At 36.0% G+C, this 19,208-nt stretch overlaps 1 protein-coding gene across 1 annotated transcript in view; it reads right to left on the bottom strand.

The window, feature by feature from the left end:
* Positions 1 to 19,208, bottom strand: part of Chd1 (chromodomain helicase DNA binding protein 1) — a 78,915-nt gene that overhangs the window by 11,870 nt on the left and 47,837 nt on the right. Inside the window, exons 18-31 of the mRNA XM_036168773.1 lie at positions 18,654 to 18,725; positions 17,755 to 17,904; positions 16,114 to 16,262; positions 15,614 to 15,710; positions 15,428 to 15,523; positions 12,648 to 12,824; positions 9,318 to 9,478; positions 7,432 to 7,473; positions 6,398 to 6,528; positions 5,645 to 5,783; positions 5,327 to 5,477; positions 3,598 to 3,720; positions 2,634 to 2,762; positions 1,654 to 1,794 (exon numbers count right to left, since the gene is read on the bottom strand). Coding sequence (XP_036024666.1) covers positions 1,654 to 1,794; positions 2,634 to 2,762; positions 3,598 to 3,720; positions 5,327 to 5,477; positions 5,645 to 5,783; positions 6,398 to 6,528; positions 7,432 to 7,473; positions 9,318 to 9,478; positions 12,648 to 12,824; positions 15,428 to 15,523; positions 15,614 to 15,710; positions 16,114 to 16,262; positions 17,755 to 17,904; positions 18,654 to 18,725 — 1,758 coding nt within the window. The remainder of the gene's footprint in view (positions 1 to 1,653; positions 1,795 to 2,633; positions 2,763 to 3,597; positions 3,721 to 5,326; positions 5,478 to 5,644; positions 5,784 to 6,397; positions 6,529 to 7,431; positions 7,474 to 9,317; positions 9,479 to 12,647; positions 12,825 to 15,427; positions 15,524 to 15,613; positions 15,711 to 16,113; positions 16,263 to 17,754; positions 17,905 to 18,653; positions 18,726 to 19,208) is intronic.

Below are 19,208 nucleotides of genomic sequence, written 5' to 3'. Positions count from 1 at the left end.
GCTTAGAAAACAGTGATGTTTGTGAAGATACTGAAAGCATTTCTGACAACAGGGTTAGTTGACTGGAACCATGTGCGAGGTGGCAGACGGTAAGAACTAACCAGGCACTAAGCCTTTTACAAGTTTGAGAGGAATTTTTAATCCTGAAAGAGATGGAAAAAACTTTGAGAACTCTATGTACAGAGGTGCCAGGATGTGATTTGCCTTCCTTAGCATTGTAACTACTGTGGGGACTATCTAGAGCACAAATTTCCATATGGAAATAGTATGGTGTAGGATGGAGAAGACCACAGCAGTAAAAGCCTCTGAAGGACACAAGACATAGCTAGCTATGACCTAATGCTATAGTAGCTAAGACTTTCTGAAGTAGAGTCAACACAACTTGCTTGCTAGTAAAATCCAGTGGACGTTTGGCTCAAGAATATATGCTTAAAGTTACTACATTCTTTTTCTCTAGGATATACAAAAGAATAAAGAAATTCATGCATTGGGCATAGTAGGAAACGTTCTATTTTAACAATTCCATGAAAATCAGAAGACATGTGAGGAAAGTTAGAGGTATGATCTCCCCTTACTCAGTAAAGAAGCAGATAGAATAGGGGAAGAAGTTCAAGTAAAGAATTCAATGTTTCTGCCTCAAAACACAACACACTATCTCCCCTCCACCATTCTCATCCAAGGTAGAATAGTTAAAGGCAATCAATTTTAAAAATGGACAAGGAAATTAGATCTAGGTCACAAGCAAAAAGGCTATCCTGAAAAAGAAAAGGAATCCCAGAGTTCATAAACCCAAAGAAGACACAGTCCAGACATAGCACATATGTTTACGCAAAGAAAATGGAAGCCTACAAAAACTAGTACAACCCATTATATTTAAAAGAACATGAGGGTTGGAGATTTAGCTCAGCGGTAGGGCGCTTGCCTAGCAAGCGCAAGGCCCTGGGTTCGGTCCTCAGCTCAAAAAAAAAGAACGTGAAAAAAATGATTGAACCTATATTAGAGCACATCTCATAATCAGATAATGAATAAGCACTTATTATTTCATACTTTGGAGTCTAAACACAGGGACAAAAGCCAGAGTTGGGCACCACGATGAAACAGTACGTTAAACATGAACACAGTTGCTGTTGAAGTGAGTGTCTCAAGTGTTGCAACTGGTTAACAGTGATACAACTGACTTAAGATGAAATTCAAGTCTAACAACAAGGAACTAAAAGAAGCTAATGACTCCAACTAGGAAAAGCTCCAAATTCTAGAACTCTCCAAGAGGAGACACATGAACAAGGTATGCATTTGTACACAGTAAAACTATTTGTATATTTATACTATTTCCTTCTTGGCAGCCTGTAACAACACATTTTCTATTCTTAGTTTAAACTTTGGAAATTTCACACCTTCTTGTTGTATCACTAGGGGCACTTCTCCATTATTTCATCTTAATTTCCTTTATAAGTGGAATTTTAAGTCTTTATTGATCTACAGTAATTTTTTTTAACTGTTCTACAGAAGGCTGAATTTAGTAAGAACAACCTTTGCACACTAGTACTGGATCAGGAACTGAAAAGTTTAAAATCCTCAATATAAAAGCTGCCTGAGTTTTTTCAGCTCCTCTCATGAGACTGAACAGTTCTCATGAGAAGCTCTGGAGCTTACAATACTGAATGTCTTCTGATCCAGCTCCTCAGACTCCTCAGCTATGGGAACTGGCTCCCCACTGGCAGTGATATGAACCGGAGCATCTGACACCACAGACTTTTTAGACCGGTCTTTACTTTCAGGCTTGGATTCATTCAACTGGAAAAAGAGAACAAAACAAAAGCCCAACCATGAAGACAACATGATTAGCTCTTTCAGAATAATTACTCTTGTTTTCTTCTACAAGTACTTATTTTCAGTGAATAGTCATCTATTTCACTTTCGCCCAGCTTCATTGGAGATCTCTTAGCCCTTGAACATGGCCCACTTTACTATTGCTAGGTTTGCCAATAAAATTTCCTTGCTAATTTGCTAAACATCAACAACAAAGAATAAATGTCTCCTAGTAATGTGATCTTGTAAAGAAGGCATAGTGTTTAAACCAATTGCTACCCTCAACTAAACACCAAATAAACTTCTGAAGAACTCAGTTACTGAAAATAGTTCGGGCTAATGCTATTATCTTCCAAGATGTAAATATACAACTTTTTACTTTCTGAGTTTTATACTATGATTTGCATACCTTTTCTTTATGTCTTTTTCTTTCTACATAGCTTCTTTGTTTTCTTTTCCTTTAAATTATTTCCCTATCTTCCGTATCCTCTTTATCTTTTACCTTCCTTTTAACTCTTTCCACATGTATGTGGGTTCTGAAAAATATAACTAAGAATCCTTTTACTAATGATACATGCAATATTTACCTTCCTCTAAAGTAAGCCAATCGCATTCAAGTTCAGAATAAAATTAAAAGAGATGGCTCATTTAATTGGCAAGAGTTTGAAAGGAAACGGCCTTTGATCTGTCTCACCCATGTATCTATTGCAGCTATGATTTATAAATAAATCTACATTATAAACCACCAAAAAATGGAAAAATTCCATTTTTAAAGTTCAACTTTCCTTCCACACTAACAGCTGCTGTTGCAAAAGTGTACCTACTTTATCATCATCTTCGTCAGACTTCTCTGAAGGCAGAGGAGATGAGTCACTCTTTATTTCTTCTTTTATTTTTATGGACTTCACTGCTTTATTCTTTTTAGTTCTTGTTTTTCTCCTCTTTGAACCTCCCTAAAAGTAATTATTTGTATTTAATCAATGTCACTGATTTCCTGTTTTAAAAACATCAAAAAACTATTATGAAGCTTAGACACATAATACTGAGCATGTAGGTAATGAGCTGCACCAAGTTTAGAGTCAATAGAGGAAACACAACTTATTACACCAAGTATATTAAAGTCAAAGGTACTAACCACTGTAATTATTCCCTCAAAGAGAGAAACAGAAGTGAAGTTTTCACTCTCAAGATTATCACCTACAACTAAATTCAGTGGTACCAGGAGAGTGTTAGAAGTATTTTTTGATACCACACAGGTAGTTGTTGACATCATGATTACAGGCAAACTTTAAAAGGTTTGAGAAGATTCGGGAGTGAGGAATCAACCACTCTTGGGCCTGTAGAGATAACTAAATGGTTAAGAGCATTTGCTGCTCTTGCAAAGGACAGAACTCACATGGTAGCTTACAACCATGCATTATCTCCAGTTCCAGGAATCTGATACCCTCCTTTGGACTCCATGTGCACCAGGCAACACACATAGTACAAACAAATATGCACGAAAAATATTCACACACATACAATGAAATACATTTTTATAAAGTCTTTTTAAAAATCTTTTTTGAATGCCTAATAAAATCTACAACCCTTGACACTCTCCATTCAACTTTATAATACTTTGAAATAATATATAGGCCTGGCCTCTCAAAAAGCATTCCCTCTACTGTCATAACCAAATAAAACTATTAAAGAACAATGTAGTTCTTAATATTAACTACAAACATCTAGCATGGTCAAATAAGTCTCAAAGAGTAAAACTGATTTTAAACATCCACATTTTTAACTTACTGCACCAGAGAGTCTCTGAGCCTCTTTTTTTGCAAGATCTCTGCTAAGTAATTTGATGAGGTAGTCTGCACGTGTCTGTAACTGTTTTGCTTGTGGTTTTTTATCAGGATCATCTGGAAGAATCTGAAAGAGCAAAGCATTTTTCAGGCTGTCTTTTGTAAATAACATGATAATTTTACTGAAAAAAAAATACAATTTAATAAATATAAATATATCTCACACACTAAAGTTTTTAATATTCATAATATTATTGGAAGAATAAAGTTTGTAGTAGACTACAAGAGGGCAGAACGCTGGGTAGTAATAACAGTACTGCGTCTGGCTACAAAATATAGTTTTTAAACCTGTATCATAAACAGATTTAATTTCCTTGGAAACAAATTCATTCTTCTCTCTCTCTCTCTCTCTCTCTCTCTGGTTGTTGTTTTTCTAAGACAGCATTTCTCTGTGTAGTCCTGGCTGTCTTGGAACCTGCTTTATGGACCAGGCTGGCCTCAAACTCAAGAGAGATCCACATGCCTCTGCCTCCTAAATGCTGGAATTCAAGGTGTGTGCCACCACTGCCCAGACATTCTTCTCTTCTTTATTGAGATCCAGTCTTACTTATTTAGCCTTGGCTGGCCTCAAACTTGTGGCAACTCTCCTGTCTCTGAGCACTAGGGTTATTACCAGTATTCGCTACCATCTGTTTCTTGGAAATAAATTCTGTAAGTATACCTAAGAAGAAACCTCTCAGTTTAGCCATTGTAATGGCAAACACATGAAATCCCAGCATTCAGGAGAAAGATGATCACAAGCTCAAGGCCAGACTGGAAGAACAGGCTAGTGAGAACCTGTGTCATCACACTGCACGCACGCACCCAGCCTCAAAACACACACAAAGTCCAAACAAACAAACCAAAGCAACAAATGCTCTCATGCTACAAAAGGAAAATGTATGATGTGTGCCCTGAGCACTGAAGAGGAAGAGATGGGAGGGTACCTGGGGCTAACTGGCCAGCCAGTCTAACCTAACTTCAGGACAATGAGAAAACTGTCTAGAAGGACCCAGATGAACTTTCTGAGGATGACACCCAGGTTGCTCTCTGATCTCCACAAACACGCACACATGCTCCCACAAACACATATACATATAAGCTGGAAAAAGACTGCACAAAGAAATGTTTCCAACATTTCCATTTTATGAAGACAAGAATAGAAAGAAAAGGAAGAGAAAGGGAGGGAGGGAAGAGGGAGGGCGGAAGGAAAAGGTGTTACCTAGTACAACAAAATAAATCACCCAAATTACTAACATTAGTTGATATTTCCTTAAAATATATGATTTTCTAAGACATGATGATCCCAGAATTCAAGGGACCATGACGGGAGAATCAGGGTTCCGACATAGTGAGAGCATTACTTAAAATTATTAACTTTTAAAAAAAAGGCATTTTAAGACTTTAAGGTTCCTTTTTGTTTCCTTTAATAATGGAAAAATTTTAACCAAGTAATGTGGAGGAAAATTATACCTGTCTTAATAACAAAAACATAATTCAGAAATAAAAGCAAAATCTTCAAATTTAAATTCAATTATTTCATTAGAACCAAGCTGTAACGTAGAAATCACATAATTAGAACCTTTATTTCCTTATTCTCAATTAATCTTATTTTCAAAATAATTTTAAGAAATTAAAATAACTCAAGGCCAATATTAATAATCAACAGAGTAAAAGAATAAATACTTAAGTACCTTGTGTGTTAAACTGAGGTCAGGATCCATTTTAATCATTTCCCAGCTTCCATAGCCATACTCATAGATGCCAATTAACAAATTGGAGTCATCTTCTCTGCCCCAGTCTATATCAAAGTGAGCTGCCTTTGTATGGCATGGGATTGTATATCTAACATTAAAGGAAGAAATGACCGCAACTTAGTAACTCCCTAAAATATAAATTTTTATATTTAAGTAACTAAAACTTTTCATTGAAAAAGAGTCAATGTTACAAAAATGTAACCTATGTTCATAACACAATTACTGAGTAACAGATCTGTAAGGCGGGTCACTCACTGCTTCCTTTCCTCTGGATCTGAAGGAATGGATTTATGCAAAGGTATCAATTCATCTTCATGAGCAATGACAAGCTTTGCATTCACTTGTACTCCCGATATTCGGAATGTTGGCCCCTTCACTTTTCCAAGTCTGCCACCTTATTTTAAACAAGAGTATAGAAAAACATATCTATACATATATCTATATGGATATCTACACATGTCTATATATAATTATGTAATTCACAAAACAAAACAGCATACACTATTACTTATGTTAATATGTACTACTTTTTTTGCTAAAAATAAAATCTTATCAATTTAACTATTCATACTACTAACTAGACCAGTATGTATGAATTCACAGAAAGTCCCTCATGAGACTGTGTCAGTAAGTGCAAGAGATAGGTTAACACCAGCAGCCCCTAGACAAGAATTTCACAATGATTTCTCCAGTGCATCAGATAACTAAATCTTATGTAGATACTTTCCGTTAGGTAGATGAAAGAGAAAATAAGCATAATGAAGTAACTATGCATGTTCCAAACTAATGCCGCCTGTGGATATTTAAATTCTCTTCATCCACTCACGTACTCAAGACAGCATAACAGTAATTCCTGAAATTACGTTCCAAGAGAACACCACATCAGAGACTAAAGCACAGACTCACTGCCATCAAACTCCCACTCTCCTCCCCACTCTGAACTTCCGATCGCTAAGAATGGCTCAGTATCTTCCGAGACTGACGAGCAGGTTAACTGAGGGGATCTACCTGTTCGCTCTGTTCCCGAAGAACTGTCCTTTAAAGCTTTAACACAACCATTATGCACCAATTCTCCTAGTCTTCTGAGGTCTGTTTCTGACTTGTCGACCAATTCAGCATCTCGAGCAATTGCATCTAATCTGTATTAAGATGATACAATTTCCAGGTAAATATGCTAAATGAAATGATACAATTAAAATAAAACAAGCCTAAGCTTATTTTATTTCAAATTCTAAGTATTACTCTATTGTCTACCCTTTAAATTCCAGTTCATATAACAGGTACAGAAGACAGAAAACTGGAACAACTTAGCAGAGAACTAATTCATTACATGTTCATGAGCATTAATAATGGTGAACAACTCATTACAGAACAATGGTAGGCTCCTGGAGATTGTATACACCAACCATGAAAAAATCTTAAGATCTGATAGAAAAAGGATTGGTAAAATTTTATGAAAATTATAAATGAAAAGGTCCAGAAATTTGTATTGTCAATTAACTGAACTGATAAAGATTAACATTCAACACTATTTCCATCACCTAAAATAACCATGCAAATATTGTCGCATTTTAAGCAATCCAGCTCGAAATAAAATAGAATTTATCTCTATTTTGTGAATTTTTATGAGAAAGAAATGAACAAACTAATTTGAGTCTTTGATGCTCTGTATTCAGAGAGTTTACTACTACAAAATACAAAAGTCAGGTTAGGTCAGTAACTTAGTCCCTCTGTAGTAAATCTGTACTTTCTTAAGTAGTTAAGGAAAAAGAAAATAAGATAAAGTAAAATTCATTACAGTTGCCAAATTACAAATAAAGGTGTATTTTGCAGACATTTATTTAAAGAAAAGAAAATTCTGGAGACTCAAAGTCATACAAACATATTTAATAATTAACCTGCACCTTGGTCTCTACCAATTTTTTAAAAATTCTCATTAAAGCAAATTCAATCAAGTAGCTAAACTGAATGGCAACTAAGCAAATAAACATGCCAATATATTAAACATTTCATAACCTTGTGAGAATGACAAATGTATTTACCTTTCCAGAGGGCCACCAAATTTCTTATAGCTCTTGATAAACCTAACAGAAAATAAATGTTTGGTTCAAATGTGTTTTATAAAAAAATATTTATATATGTATATGTATGTATATATATGTGTGTGTGTATGTGTATATATGTGTATATATATATATGCGTGTGTGGGTGCATATATATGTGTGTGTGTTTTATATATATATACATACATATATATGTATGTATATATATGTATATGTGTGTGTGTGTGTGTGTATGTATGTGTGTATATATATATATATATATATATATATATATATATATATATATTTAAGTGGACTGGGGATGTAGCTCATTGGTATAGAGCTAGCCGAGAATGTACAAAGACCCTGGATTTGATTCCCTGCACTGTAAAAAATAAAAACAATAACCACAGACACAGACACACACACCCCTCTGTATTCACAACGCATATAAAAATAGAAACTACTTGAGTCAGGCATGGTAGTGCCTGCCCTTCTACAGCACTAGCACTCGGGAGGTGGAGGCATGGGGATAAGGAGTTCAAGGGAAGCTTGAGACCCTGTGTCAAAAAAATAAAAACCAAATCAAACCAAACCAAAACACGTTGTGGTAAAAACTTAAAAGACTGTTCCCTGATTTAAAAAAAAGAAAGAAAGAAAGAAATGTAGAAACTAAGCTATAAATTTTTAGGACATTAAGTTATACCAAATAAAACATTGTAACACCCAAGAAGCAGCTAAGATAGCAATATAAATAAAACAATAGAAGCTAATTTTTATTTTAGAAATTACTTTATTATTTTCATAAGACAAAAAAAAAAGGTTCAAAGCTACCGCAAGTGGAGTGTCTCCAGAGTGCTCACCAACCACTATGCCTCATCACACTCCTAAAGCTGATCAAGATTTACTCAAAGGGTTAATTCAGGTGATCCTTATACCAACAATGGAAAACAAAAAATTATGTCACAACAAAGCAACTTAAGTGGTTGAGAGATGAGGGAAACATCCAGAAAGTAGAAGATGAAATGCTTCTTCAACTAAAGACAGAAAGTCCAGCAAATCAGATGGTCATAAAAGTTCCCTTAACGAAAACTAACAATGCATTTAGTTTTCTTGTAGGAACAATGAGGAAGGACTTTGTCAGGTCTATGATTTAAAGGAAAAGAGTTAAAAATAACTTGAAAGAAACAAACTTCTAAAACACAAAAATGAACAAGCTTTTATCAAACTTTACAGGTGAAGCTACTCCATGAGCTAAGTAAGCTGTTCTCACTTCCCTTGAAGGCATGTGCAGACAAGTGTCCTCTGAACAGAGGCAGGCTAATCCTCACAGCCAGCCTGAATTGACTTCCGTTTTTACTTGCCCATATCAGCGACAGCATTTTTGTTTGTTATGTTTCCTCTTTCTTTTCTTTTTGTTTTTTGTTTGTTTGTATTTGTTTTGTTTTGTGGCGCTGAGGATGCAACCCAGGTTCTTAGACAGGTAAAGCCTGAGTATTACTGCTGAGTTCCTTCCAGCCCCAGAAATGCATGGCTACTTTCAAAGTTAAACAAGAAAAATACAGAGCTAAATTAATCACCTGCAAATTTAGCAATGCTGGGAAACATAAATGTAGTATGAACTGTGCTAAAATAAAATTTTTTTTCTTCAAATGGATCATTGTAAACCACAGTAAGAGGAAACAATTTTAATATTCAAGTGGTGTAACAATAAATAACATGCAAACATTAGAAGTTACACCTTTTTTTCAAAGTTATAATCAGTATGTAAAAGCAGAACTCCCAAATATTTATTTTTACCATCTATAACTCTTTAATCTTGTTTTTATATGTAGTTTCATGCTCTAAAAACATCAAGTTAACAAAATGGTCTTATGTCCTCTTACCGCCTAATTTCTGCATCACTAAATCCTTTAATATTCTCCCGAGGGATGGTGCGTGGTCTCCCACGTTTCTTCGGCCGTTTCCTTTCTGAGATTGAATCACTATCAGACCCAGAGTACCGTCTGCTTCTGCTCCGCCTCCCTTCACTTCCATTGAAACTTATCTGGAAAACAAAAACATGAATATCCCCAAATAGAGAGTAAAGAAGTCTTGTATCTTATGGACAAACACAGTGAACAAAACTTAAAAACTTGAAAAACAGTGCTTGCTTTGACAGCACATATACTAATTTCTTCTGTATCCCAGAATCTAATCAATATTTATATGAATAATTCAGCTATCATTTGGCTTAAAAGGGCTTTTTGGGAAATGTTATCATGTATACTATTTTCTACAGAGAAAGTATTTTACTGTTTAAAATAACCCTGGACTTTTAAATTATAACCTGTTTTTATGTTCAGGCTATCTGAGTATTATTTCACCTGCAGTTTTTCATAAAATGTTTTTACATTTAAAAAAAAAGGACAAATACTATAGAATTGTATTACATGAAATACATAGAATATACAAATTCATAGAGACAGAAAGAAAGGAATATAGAGCAATGATTTCCTAAGTATAGAATTTCTGTTTTGTGTGATGGGAAAAAACCCACAAATGGACAGTAGTATCAGGACATAATATCATGAATGTAAAAAATAAATTTTAAAAAATTTAATGTTGAAAAATTTAAAACAATTAATCCACATATGGAATATATTCAAAGCCAAGAACTGTAATCAAACAGAGAATTGTATGACACGTGATGATGAAGGGTCACGGAATTCAGTGTCTAAGGCATTCTTATAAAGCAACAAGAAAATAACCAGCTTTCTGAAAAAATATGATAATGGCTATTAATTGGCAAGCAGTTACAAAATTCTATGAGCTCAATTATACTTAAAAGAAAAATAATGGAATGTAATTTCTTCTTAAATGTATCTACTTGTTATTTAGTGTATAAACACTAAATAAACAATAATCTGCAATGCTAGAAATGGGTACAATTCTTGTATGTCTGCTGTTCATTTAAAACAGGATAATTTGTCAATATTCTATCATAAACATCAAAAGTCATCATTCTGCTGATCCAAACACATCACTTCTAGGCATTTTTCTTCAGAAATATGAAGGAAATTGACCAGTAAAATTTTTTACATAAGGAACAATAAAGGAATTCAGGCATTTACTAAAGAGGAAGTAGACAGTAATCCACAGGATGGAATGCTGAGAAGCTACTCAAATGTGCATTGTAAAGGGAAGAAAAGAAGTTCAAAATTTGCATGAATCCAAGCTCATTTGCCAAGTAAGGGCAATTTGAAATACTGCGGTGATGCATGTTACAGCAGCATTGTTAAGGATATATCTGGGGAGACAGATTCTTCTCCCTTTTAAGTTTTTTCCATCTAAATATCATCCTCCATTGCTTTTCTAAATGAGCTGATCAAATATTTTCAACGGGAAAAAAAAAAAACCCACACACAGAGCACATGAATACCTATTTGTAACATTTTATGTTTAAAGGAATATGCCAAAACATAAACTGTGTCTCTGGAGGTTTTCCAAAGCCTTATGTGCTAAAGGCTAATTTCATCTTACCCTTTCAAAAGAACTAATGTCTTGCTATGCTTCCTGTTCACTATTTTAAAAAATGTCACTTTGGAGTCTGCAGAAACAAGCACAAATATGAAATACCACTTATAGTAATCTTACTTCTGCCTGTTGTGTAAGAGGTTGGTAGGGACACTGTTTCCACCCAAACTGAAAACCTAATTTATAAAGATACAACTTTAAACATACAGCAAAACTAAGTCCCAGAACAACTTCAACATCTAAATCAAAGTATTTCCAAGAACAGAAGAAATTTGAACCATGGCTCATTTGTGAGGACACAGGTGGTGGAAATCGAGGACTATAAAGGCAGGTACGAGAACAAAGCCAGCTGCAATTTACTAAAGATGAGAATTAGCAAACACAAGAACACAGGACACCTGTGTGCAAGGGCTGCAGCAAAATCCCAACACCTATGCTGGGCATTTAATAAAGACCAGCAGGGTGAAGGACTGTGAAACTGACTTTCAGAGTAAGCCTAAGGAAAGGCAGGAGTCGACTTTTCCAGGATGGGTAGCAAGCCTCAAGACACTTTACTCTTACTGACTCGATTCTATCCTTGGGTGAACAACAAGGAACAGAAGTTTCTCACTTATTCAAAATGTAGTAAAATGCCGAAACACTAAGCAATCAAGACAATCTTAAAATGTATTATCCCAATGAAAGAAAAAAGAAACATAGTACTGGGTGTTTTTCTTTTCCTAAAGATATTAAAAAACATTCTGGGAAAATCTCCCAATTAAATTATGAATCAAAGAAGCCAAAGTGAGAAATAATACAGTATTGTGAACAAAGGGAAACACCAACAGATGATCAAATTTGGAAGATTCAAAAAAGGCTGTGTTTAAAAGAAAATTATAGCACTAGATGTAATAGTGAAGAATAATCTCAAATTAGTTTCTAAAGTTAAAAAAAAAACAAATTAAAATCAAAAGAAATGATACAGAACATAAAATAGTGAAACAAAAAACTAGTTCAGTGAAAAATAAAGCTCATTAATCTGTACCTAGAATGATCAAGAAAAAGTTACCAACATTAGGAATGAAAGAGCATTCATGACTAAATACCTTAAAGACATAAAAATAACAGGGAATGTTGCTAAGTTCATACCTACAAATTCAACAACATGGAGAAAAAGGGCAAATTCCTCCGAAGAAACTATCAAACTCACTCAATAAGAAAGATCTCATAACAGTTCCTATCCATAAAAGAAATGGAAGTCAGATAAAATCTTCCAACAACAAAAATCACAGGCCCAGATATTTTCCCTGACAATAATCCCATCATTTAATTAAAAAAAAAAAAAAAAAAAAATCCCAGATCTAAATAATTTGCCAAAATAGAAGGAAACACTTTCCAACTCATTTTATAAGGCAAATTATCAAAGACATTAAGAGAAACAAAATTGCCAGGCAGTGGTGGCGCACTCCTTTAATCCCAGCACTCGGGAGACACAGGCAGGCGGATCTCTGTGAGTTTGAGGCCAGCATGGTCTACAGAGTGAGTTCCAGGAAAGGTGCAAAACTACACAGAGAAACCCTGTCTCCAGAAAGAGAGAGAGAGAGAGGGAGAGAGAGAAACAAAATTATGAACCATTACTGTTCATAAACCAAAGAAAAAGAGCATTTCACTATAAATATGTGATACTGACATTATAACAATATTCTAAACTACAAAGTCACCTGCTTTGCACAGTTTCTCATTCTTGGGAGCATATAAATTTCTTCAAGTTCCTTTTGTCTTTCTTCCTCCTCTAGGCGTCTTCTTTGATCTTCTGGAATGATTTCCTCCCAGTTCTTTGAATTTCTTTCAGGTTCCAATTCAATGTCATCTTCATCCATATTTGAAAAGTTGGCAACCTGATAAATTCCAGAATTTTAACAGAGTAAGTATAACAGACAATATTTAACCCTAAGTCACATATTTATTCTTTTAAATGAGAAACACAATGCCAGAAGACAGAGCTAAAACCGAAGTATCAAGCCACCACCACTGCACCTGGCGTGATCGACCCTCACTAGGATCCGCAGATGAAGTACAAGAACCATTAATGCCAAGTGTTTGAGGCCAAGCTCAAACCCCCTCCCCACTATCTGAACAACAAAACAAAAAACCTAACTATCTCAAGACAATGACAATAAATTAAACTATCACTGCTAATTATCTAGTTATTTCTTCATTAGAGCAAAGTAGATCAAACCAAACCAACTGACCTCTGTGACTCCTCCTTCCTGCAATGATTCTCTGTGCTGTTATTCAGCATTACTAGTAATTAATAACAGAACTCAGGGCAGACAACAAATTAGTAGTTAACAGAATAACAAGAAAACAGTGATGTATATTAGTCAGATGCTGTATGATCTTCTGAAGGAATCCTGAGACTAGTCTATGAACTACTAAGTGCCAAAGAATGACCCTCCCCTTTCATAAAAACAGAACATGAAGAGTAGCTGACAGATTCCTAAAGCATTAGGTAAATAACGAGGTTTCTAGACCTTTGCTTCCAGCCCATTTCTAAAGTAATGGATAGAAACTAACTTTTGTGAGGATAATTTAAACATTTAAAGTTCTAAGAAGATATTCTGCCAACATTCATCAAAGCTAATATATGAAAACTCACACATAACTGCATGAAGATAAGAAAACGTATGCCTACTATTCATACAGATGAAGAGCCTGAAGGTATTTATTATCCAATATTAAAATGTGCTCAGGCATGCCAGTACATATATGTAATCAAAGTACTGAAAAAGTTGTTGTCAGAAGGTAAGTTCCAGACAAGAACGCATGCACTCTGTAAGTCCTTACCTCAAAAAACAACAACAAAAAATCCAAAACAATTAAATCAAATAAATAAAACAAATAGGCAGCTTTAATAGGTAGGTAGCCATATAAGAGTACAATTCACTGGTATATAAATCATCTGCTTTTATTCCAGTTATTATTGAGCTGTGAGTTTTCCCCCTTTTTTGCCTCTCCCCCACAAGCAGTTAACCAAAGGCAAATAGAGGAATGTAATTACAGAAAAATCAATTTGTAAGATCAAGTCCAGAGTGACAGTTTCGAAATCTTTTTGTTGTTGTTGTTTGTTTGTTTGTTTTTTCGAGACAGGGTTTCTCTGTGTAGCTTTGTGCCTTTCCTGGAACTCACTCCGTAGTCCAAGCTGGCCTCAAACTCATGGAGATCCGCCTGGCTCTGCCTCCTGAGTGCTGGGATTAAAGGTGTGAGCCACCACTGCCAGCTCAGTTTCAAAACCTTTTATTTCATTTTGTCTTCCACTTTATTGCCCCACCCCCAGTACATCCATCCTCTATCCTCCAAAGTATTGAGTGACTGACTTCTTAGTCCCTGGTATTCAGATACTACAATTAGTACCTGCTGAATGAACAAATGCCAGCTGATTCCTAAGAACTCCCACTCAGAGACTGGCTAAGATGCAGGGGAATCTGTTTGTCATTTCTGGTTTTGCGCTTGAGCAAGGAACTTTTTTTTTTTTCCCCCCCAGAGCTGAAGACCAAACCCAGGGCCTTGTGCTTGCTAGGCGAGTATTCTACCACTGAGCTAAATCCCCAACCCCAAGGAACTTCTTTAAAAACAACAACAATAACAAACTGAACACTGATCAACTTCCTCCCTGAAGTCAGGTGATTTGTCAGCCCTCAGCAAGCCAGGGGCATTTACAAGTGATACGACAGTTACTTACTCTGTCTGATTTGCTGCAGTGTTCTTAGTTTTGATAATTTTTCAATTAATTTTTGTTGAGATATGCTCCAGTAAAAATGCAAGGTGTGAAGGAGGCAGCGAGGGCACTCAGGGAGATTTGAGTTTTAGCAATACAATATGATCAAACACACTGCATAAATGCATAAAATTTTCAACAAATAAAATACTGTTGCCGGGTGGTGGTGGCGCAAGCCTTCAATCCCAGCACTCGGGAGACAGAAGCAGGCGGATCTCTGTGAGTCTGAGGCCAGCCTGGTCTCCAAAGTGAGTTCCAGGAAAGGCGCAAAGCTACACAGAGAAACCCCGTCTCGAAAAACAAAACAAAAACAAAAACAAAAAAATACTATCTAAAAAAATCAGCTGAGAAGTTCAAGGCCAGCCTGGTCTACAGAGTGAGTTCCAGGACAAGCTCCAACAACAACAACAACAACAACAAAAAATCAGCTGAGAGCCTTCAGTCATGAAAACCTGAATAAAAATCACATTCATTCATGTATTATCTTAAATATGTGGGAACATGCAATCTGCTGAGCATAATTCTGGCTCTGAATTAGGAACCCATCTCACACAATGAATTTCATCATCCATAAACAACTTGGCCTCATCAAGTGCTGACAGTTTGAGCACAAACTTTTGTATTAACATAAAAACTATCTTGTTAGTTCTGTTTAAAGATATCAAAATATTAACTCAACCCCATAGCAATCAGCAGTGATGAAGAAGAGAAAGAAAGACCTACCTTGAACTGGGAAAGCAGCTCATCCCCTACAGTCAGGGGACCTGGCTCATTTTCATGAGTTTCAGCTCTCTTCAAGATTTCATCTATATCCATTTCCTGTATTAAAAGAGAATATTTATTGTAAATGAACTGGAGTCTTTCCCTTATCTAACAGACAGCACATATTCTGATACAACTGTTGTTAACCTGGGGCTCTTGCTCTTCTCCTTCAGGCTCCTTAAAAAGCTCCTCAGCACCAAATTTTAAAATGGCTGATAACTCCTCTTTATTGAAGGGGGTAGAACTGAAAACAGGAAAAAACAAAACTCCATCTTAACAGCAATATTTTCAGAGCATATTCAGAATAGTCATTTTTGTAAGTGATGAGGAAGTCACATGGGTAAAGTTATTTTAAAACTAAGAAACTTGAGACACAGAAATTAGGAGAATGCCTCTGGATCATCAATCTGCAATGGTAAAGCCAGGTGTCTGTATGTATGCCTCTAACACAAATCAGTCTAAACATCTTTAAAAAGTAAGTATAAAATTGTATAAGTGTAATATAAAAGTAAGTATAAAATTGTATAAGTGTAATATAAATTAACCGCACTAAATACATGACACTGTAATCTACTCACAGTGATATAGTCAGAAAACATGAGTTTAGGGTGACTCCTAACATGGCTTCTCTGTAGTAAAGTGCCTACCTGGATGGAGCAGAACCCGTGTGCAGTACTGTCTTCCCAGTGGTGTCCATCCTTTGAATCACAAGATGATCTAGAACCATCTTCTTTTTGGCCCTTTCAAGAATATCTTCTTCAACTGATCCCTTTGTAACTAGACGATATATATTCACCTATAGAGCAAGCATGGGAAGCAGCGACAGTCAAAGGACCTTTCTCTGACTCGATGCCCCAATGGCAGTAAATAGATAGTTCATCCTCTACTAATTTCCAAATTCTCAAATGTAAACCAAAAATTTTACATTTTCTAACACTGTGTCATGTCTAAAGCTAAAGTTCTGCCATTTATAAAACTATTTGAGGACCAGGAGAGATGGTTCAGCAGTTAACACCAGTTGCTCTTCTAGAGGACCTGGGTTCAATTCCCAGCACCCACATGGCAGCTCATAACTACCTATAACTCCAGTTTCAGGGTATCTGACACCTTCACACAGACATGTGTGCAGGCAAAACATGAGTGCACATGAAATAATAAAAAAAAACTATTTGAATGCATCCTTCCTTCAAACCTTTTTTTTTTTGGCCTTAGCTCTGCTTTACTGACCTTTAAATAGTTTTAAAAAACAAACCATACACACAATGGGAACTGGATCCAGGCTGGTGCCACTTGACTCCATACTCCCAACTGGTGTTTTTGTACAAAGTGTGTGTGGGCGTGGGGGGGGGGGGGGTTAGACAACGTGGTACTGAGTTGGGTAGTCTGGTTGTCAGAGAAGCAGTTCAGTGAGGTCACACCTCCTTCTGTCCACACTGCCGTGGGTGAGTCAGGGTGCTTCCCATCACTTAGCTCCCACACAAGCATATTCAAGTGACTTGACTTTCCTGTGATCTGCTGTTGTCTCATCAAACTCCACCTCAGCTGTAAACTGATCACTGTGTTCTTGAAGGTGCTGTGTGTCTCTGTTCTAGTACTCTGTTCTCCAGGTTCCTCTGGAAGAGCAGCCAGTGCTCTTAACCACAGAGCCATTTCTCTACCCCCCAGGAGTGATTTGTTTTTAAATTATGATTTATCAAGTGGGAAAAAAAAAAAAACAACTGTCTTTATACGGCTTCTTTGATTATAATGTTTTGTATTATAAATATATATTTATATATTTAAGTTTTATTATATATTTAAGTGCATTCTAGAACACTACATAGATGATAAAGCTGTGTGAACTACTCCCTGAAAGAAGTTCCACTATGAACAAGCTTTAACCAAATCAACAAGGCTGATGCTTGGATAAATTCATCCTGGTCAAAGAATTAGGACCACCTTGTTCTGTTCAAGCAACAGCAGATGGCTATACAGAATCTGTCTACTGGGGCTGGCAATTGAGTGTGGAGAACCTTGTATACCTACTACTTGAACCATCAAAGGTTAATAAGCAAGCCAACAAACTAAATTTTTATACTGAATAGGTCACATTCATTCTAGTTACAATCTAAACAGAATGCAGACCCTGACATAAAGTTCTCTCAGTTCTATCAGACTCTGGGTTTCCTGCAGCTCATCAAAAGCTACATGACTGGGTCTCAATGATCTTCCCATTGCCTTAGTCAAATCTACACAGAAGTTTTGAAAAAGAAAAATACTCAAAACAGTCAAATAACAAATTAAAATACCTGTTTCTTCTGCCCAATTCGATGAGCTCTTGCTTGAGCCTGAAGATCATTTTGCGGATTCCAATCAGAATCAAATATAACAACAGTGTCAGCAGAGGCTAGGTTAATGCCTAAACCCCCAGCTCTTGTAGAAAGCAAAAAGCAGAAATCCTACAAGAAATTTTAAATATACGAAATTTTAGATCTTTTAAGCGTTATCAATATCAGACTCAAAGTAACTTTACAACTGATTTTCTGAATTGAAAGTGTTTTACCAATGACACTACTAAACTGAAAGGCAGCACTAATGCTCAGGTGGTAGAGCACTTGCCTAGCAGCACAAGGCCCTGGGATTGATCTCCAACAGTGTAAACAACAACAACAATGATAGTAACTGATGTGTAAACCTTTATGAGGATCAGCCAACAAGATTTCAAAACACAAACCCATGTAATAATAACAAACACAAAATTCAACATAGTGCTTATTACTTCCAACAAACAGGAGAGGTTAAAATAGGAGTAATTTTTTTCTTAAAAAATACAAGTCACATAACAAATTCTAATGATAGAAGGCTAATTTTTACTGAAGTAAATTAACTATGTTAAAATATTAGTGACAGGTCAGATTTAGCATAAACTACAAACTTAAAAACTAGTGAAAGCAGGCCAGCACCAACTCTTTCAAAAACAAAGGACATGGACTGGAGAGATGGTTCAGTGGTTAGAAGCAGAGGAACCAGGTTCGATTCCCAGCCCCACATGGCAGCTCACAACTGTCTGTAATTCCAGTTCCTGAAGATCTGACACCCATGGCAAAACACCAATGCACACAAAATAAAAATTTAAATAAAGGACATATGATGACTAAGCAAAATAAAATAATTAAAACAAAATGTATAATTTTAAAAGCATTCATACCTCTGATCCCTCAGCATTAAAATGATCTAGAGCTTGTTTCCTCAGCTCCCCTTTTATTGATCCATCTAATCTCTAGAACAAAACAAATTAAAATACTTCATAAACCAGTCAAATGTTAAACAACTAAAATCACTAAGTCCAGTGTGCTTACTAGGTAGAGCATTAGAACCACCTGAGAACAAAGAAATTGTAGTTACAGATCCCAACCCAGATCTTCTGAACCAGAAACCCTACAGCTAGAGTTCAGCAAACACTATCTAGCTAATTCTGACAAGTGCTCCAGTTTCACAGGCCTGGTGGAATCTGGTCAGGCAGCCTCCAGGAGTGGCTTCTTCAGCTCAGGCAAGTGATTCAATTCCCCCTTCCCTGTTTCTTTGGCAGCACAGCAGGGCCAGAGAGAACACAGCACAGCAGTCAGTGAAGCATTTACTAAACATCAGCTACTACTGAGCTTGGGTGTGACTTCATAGCAGAGAGCATTTGTCTAATGCATATGAGGCTTCTGGGTCAATCCCTGGCATGGGGAAGGGGGTTGTTACCTAAGTACCCATTGGT

The sequence above is a fragment of the Onychomys torridus genome, chromosome 19, assembly GCF_903995425.1.
Source record: "Onychomys torridus chromosome 19, mOncTor1.1, whole genome shotgun sequence".
NCBI lineage: Eukaryota > Metazoa > Chordata > Mammalia > Rodentia > Cricetidae > Onychomys > Onychomys torridus.
This window is presented reverse-complemented; position numbering and strand designations above follow the sequence as displayed.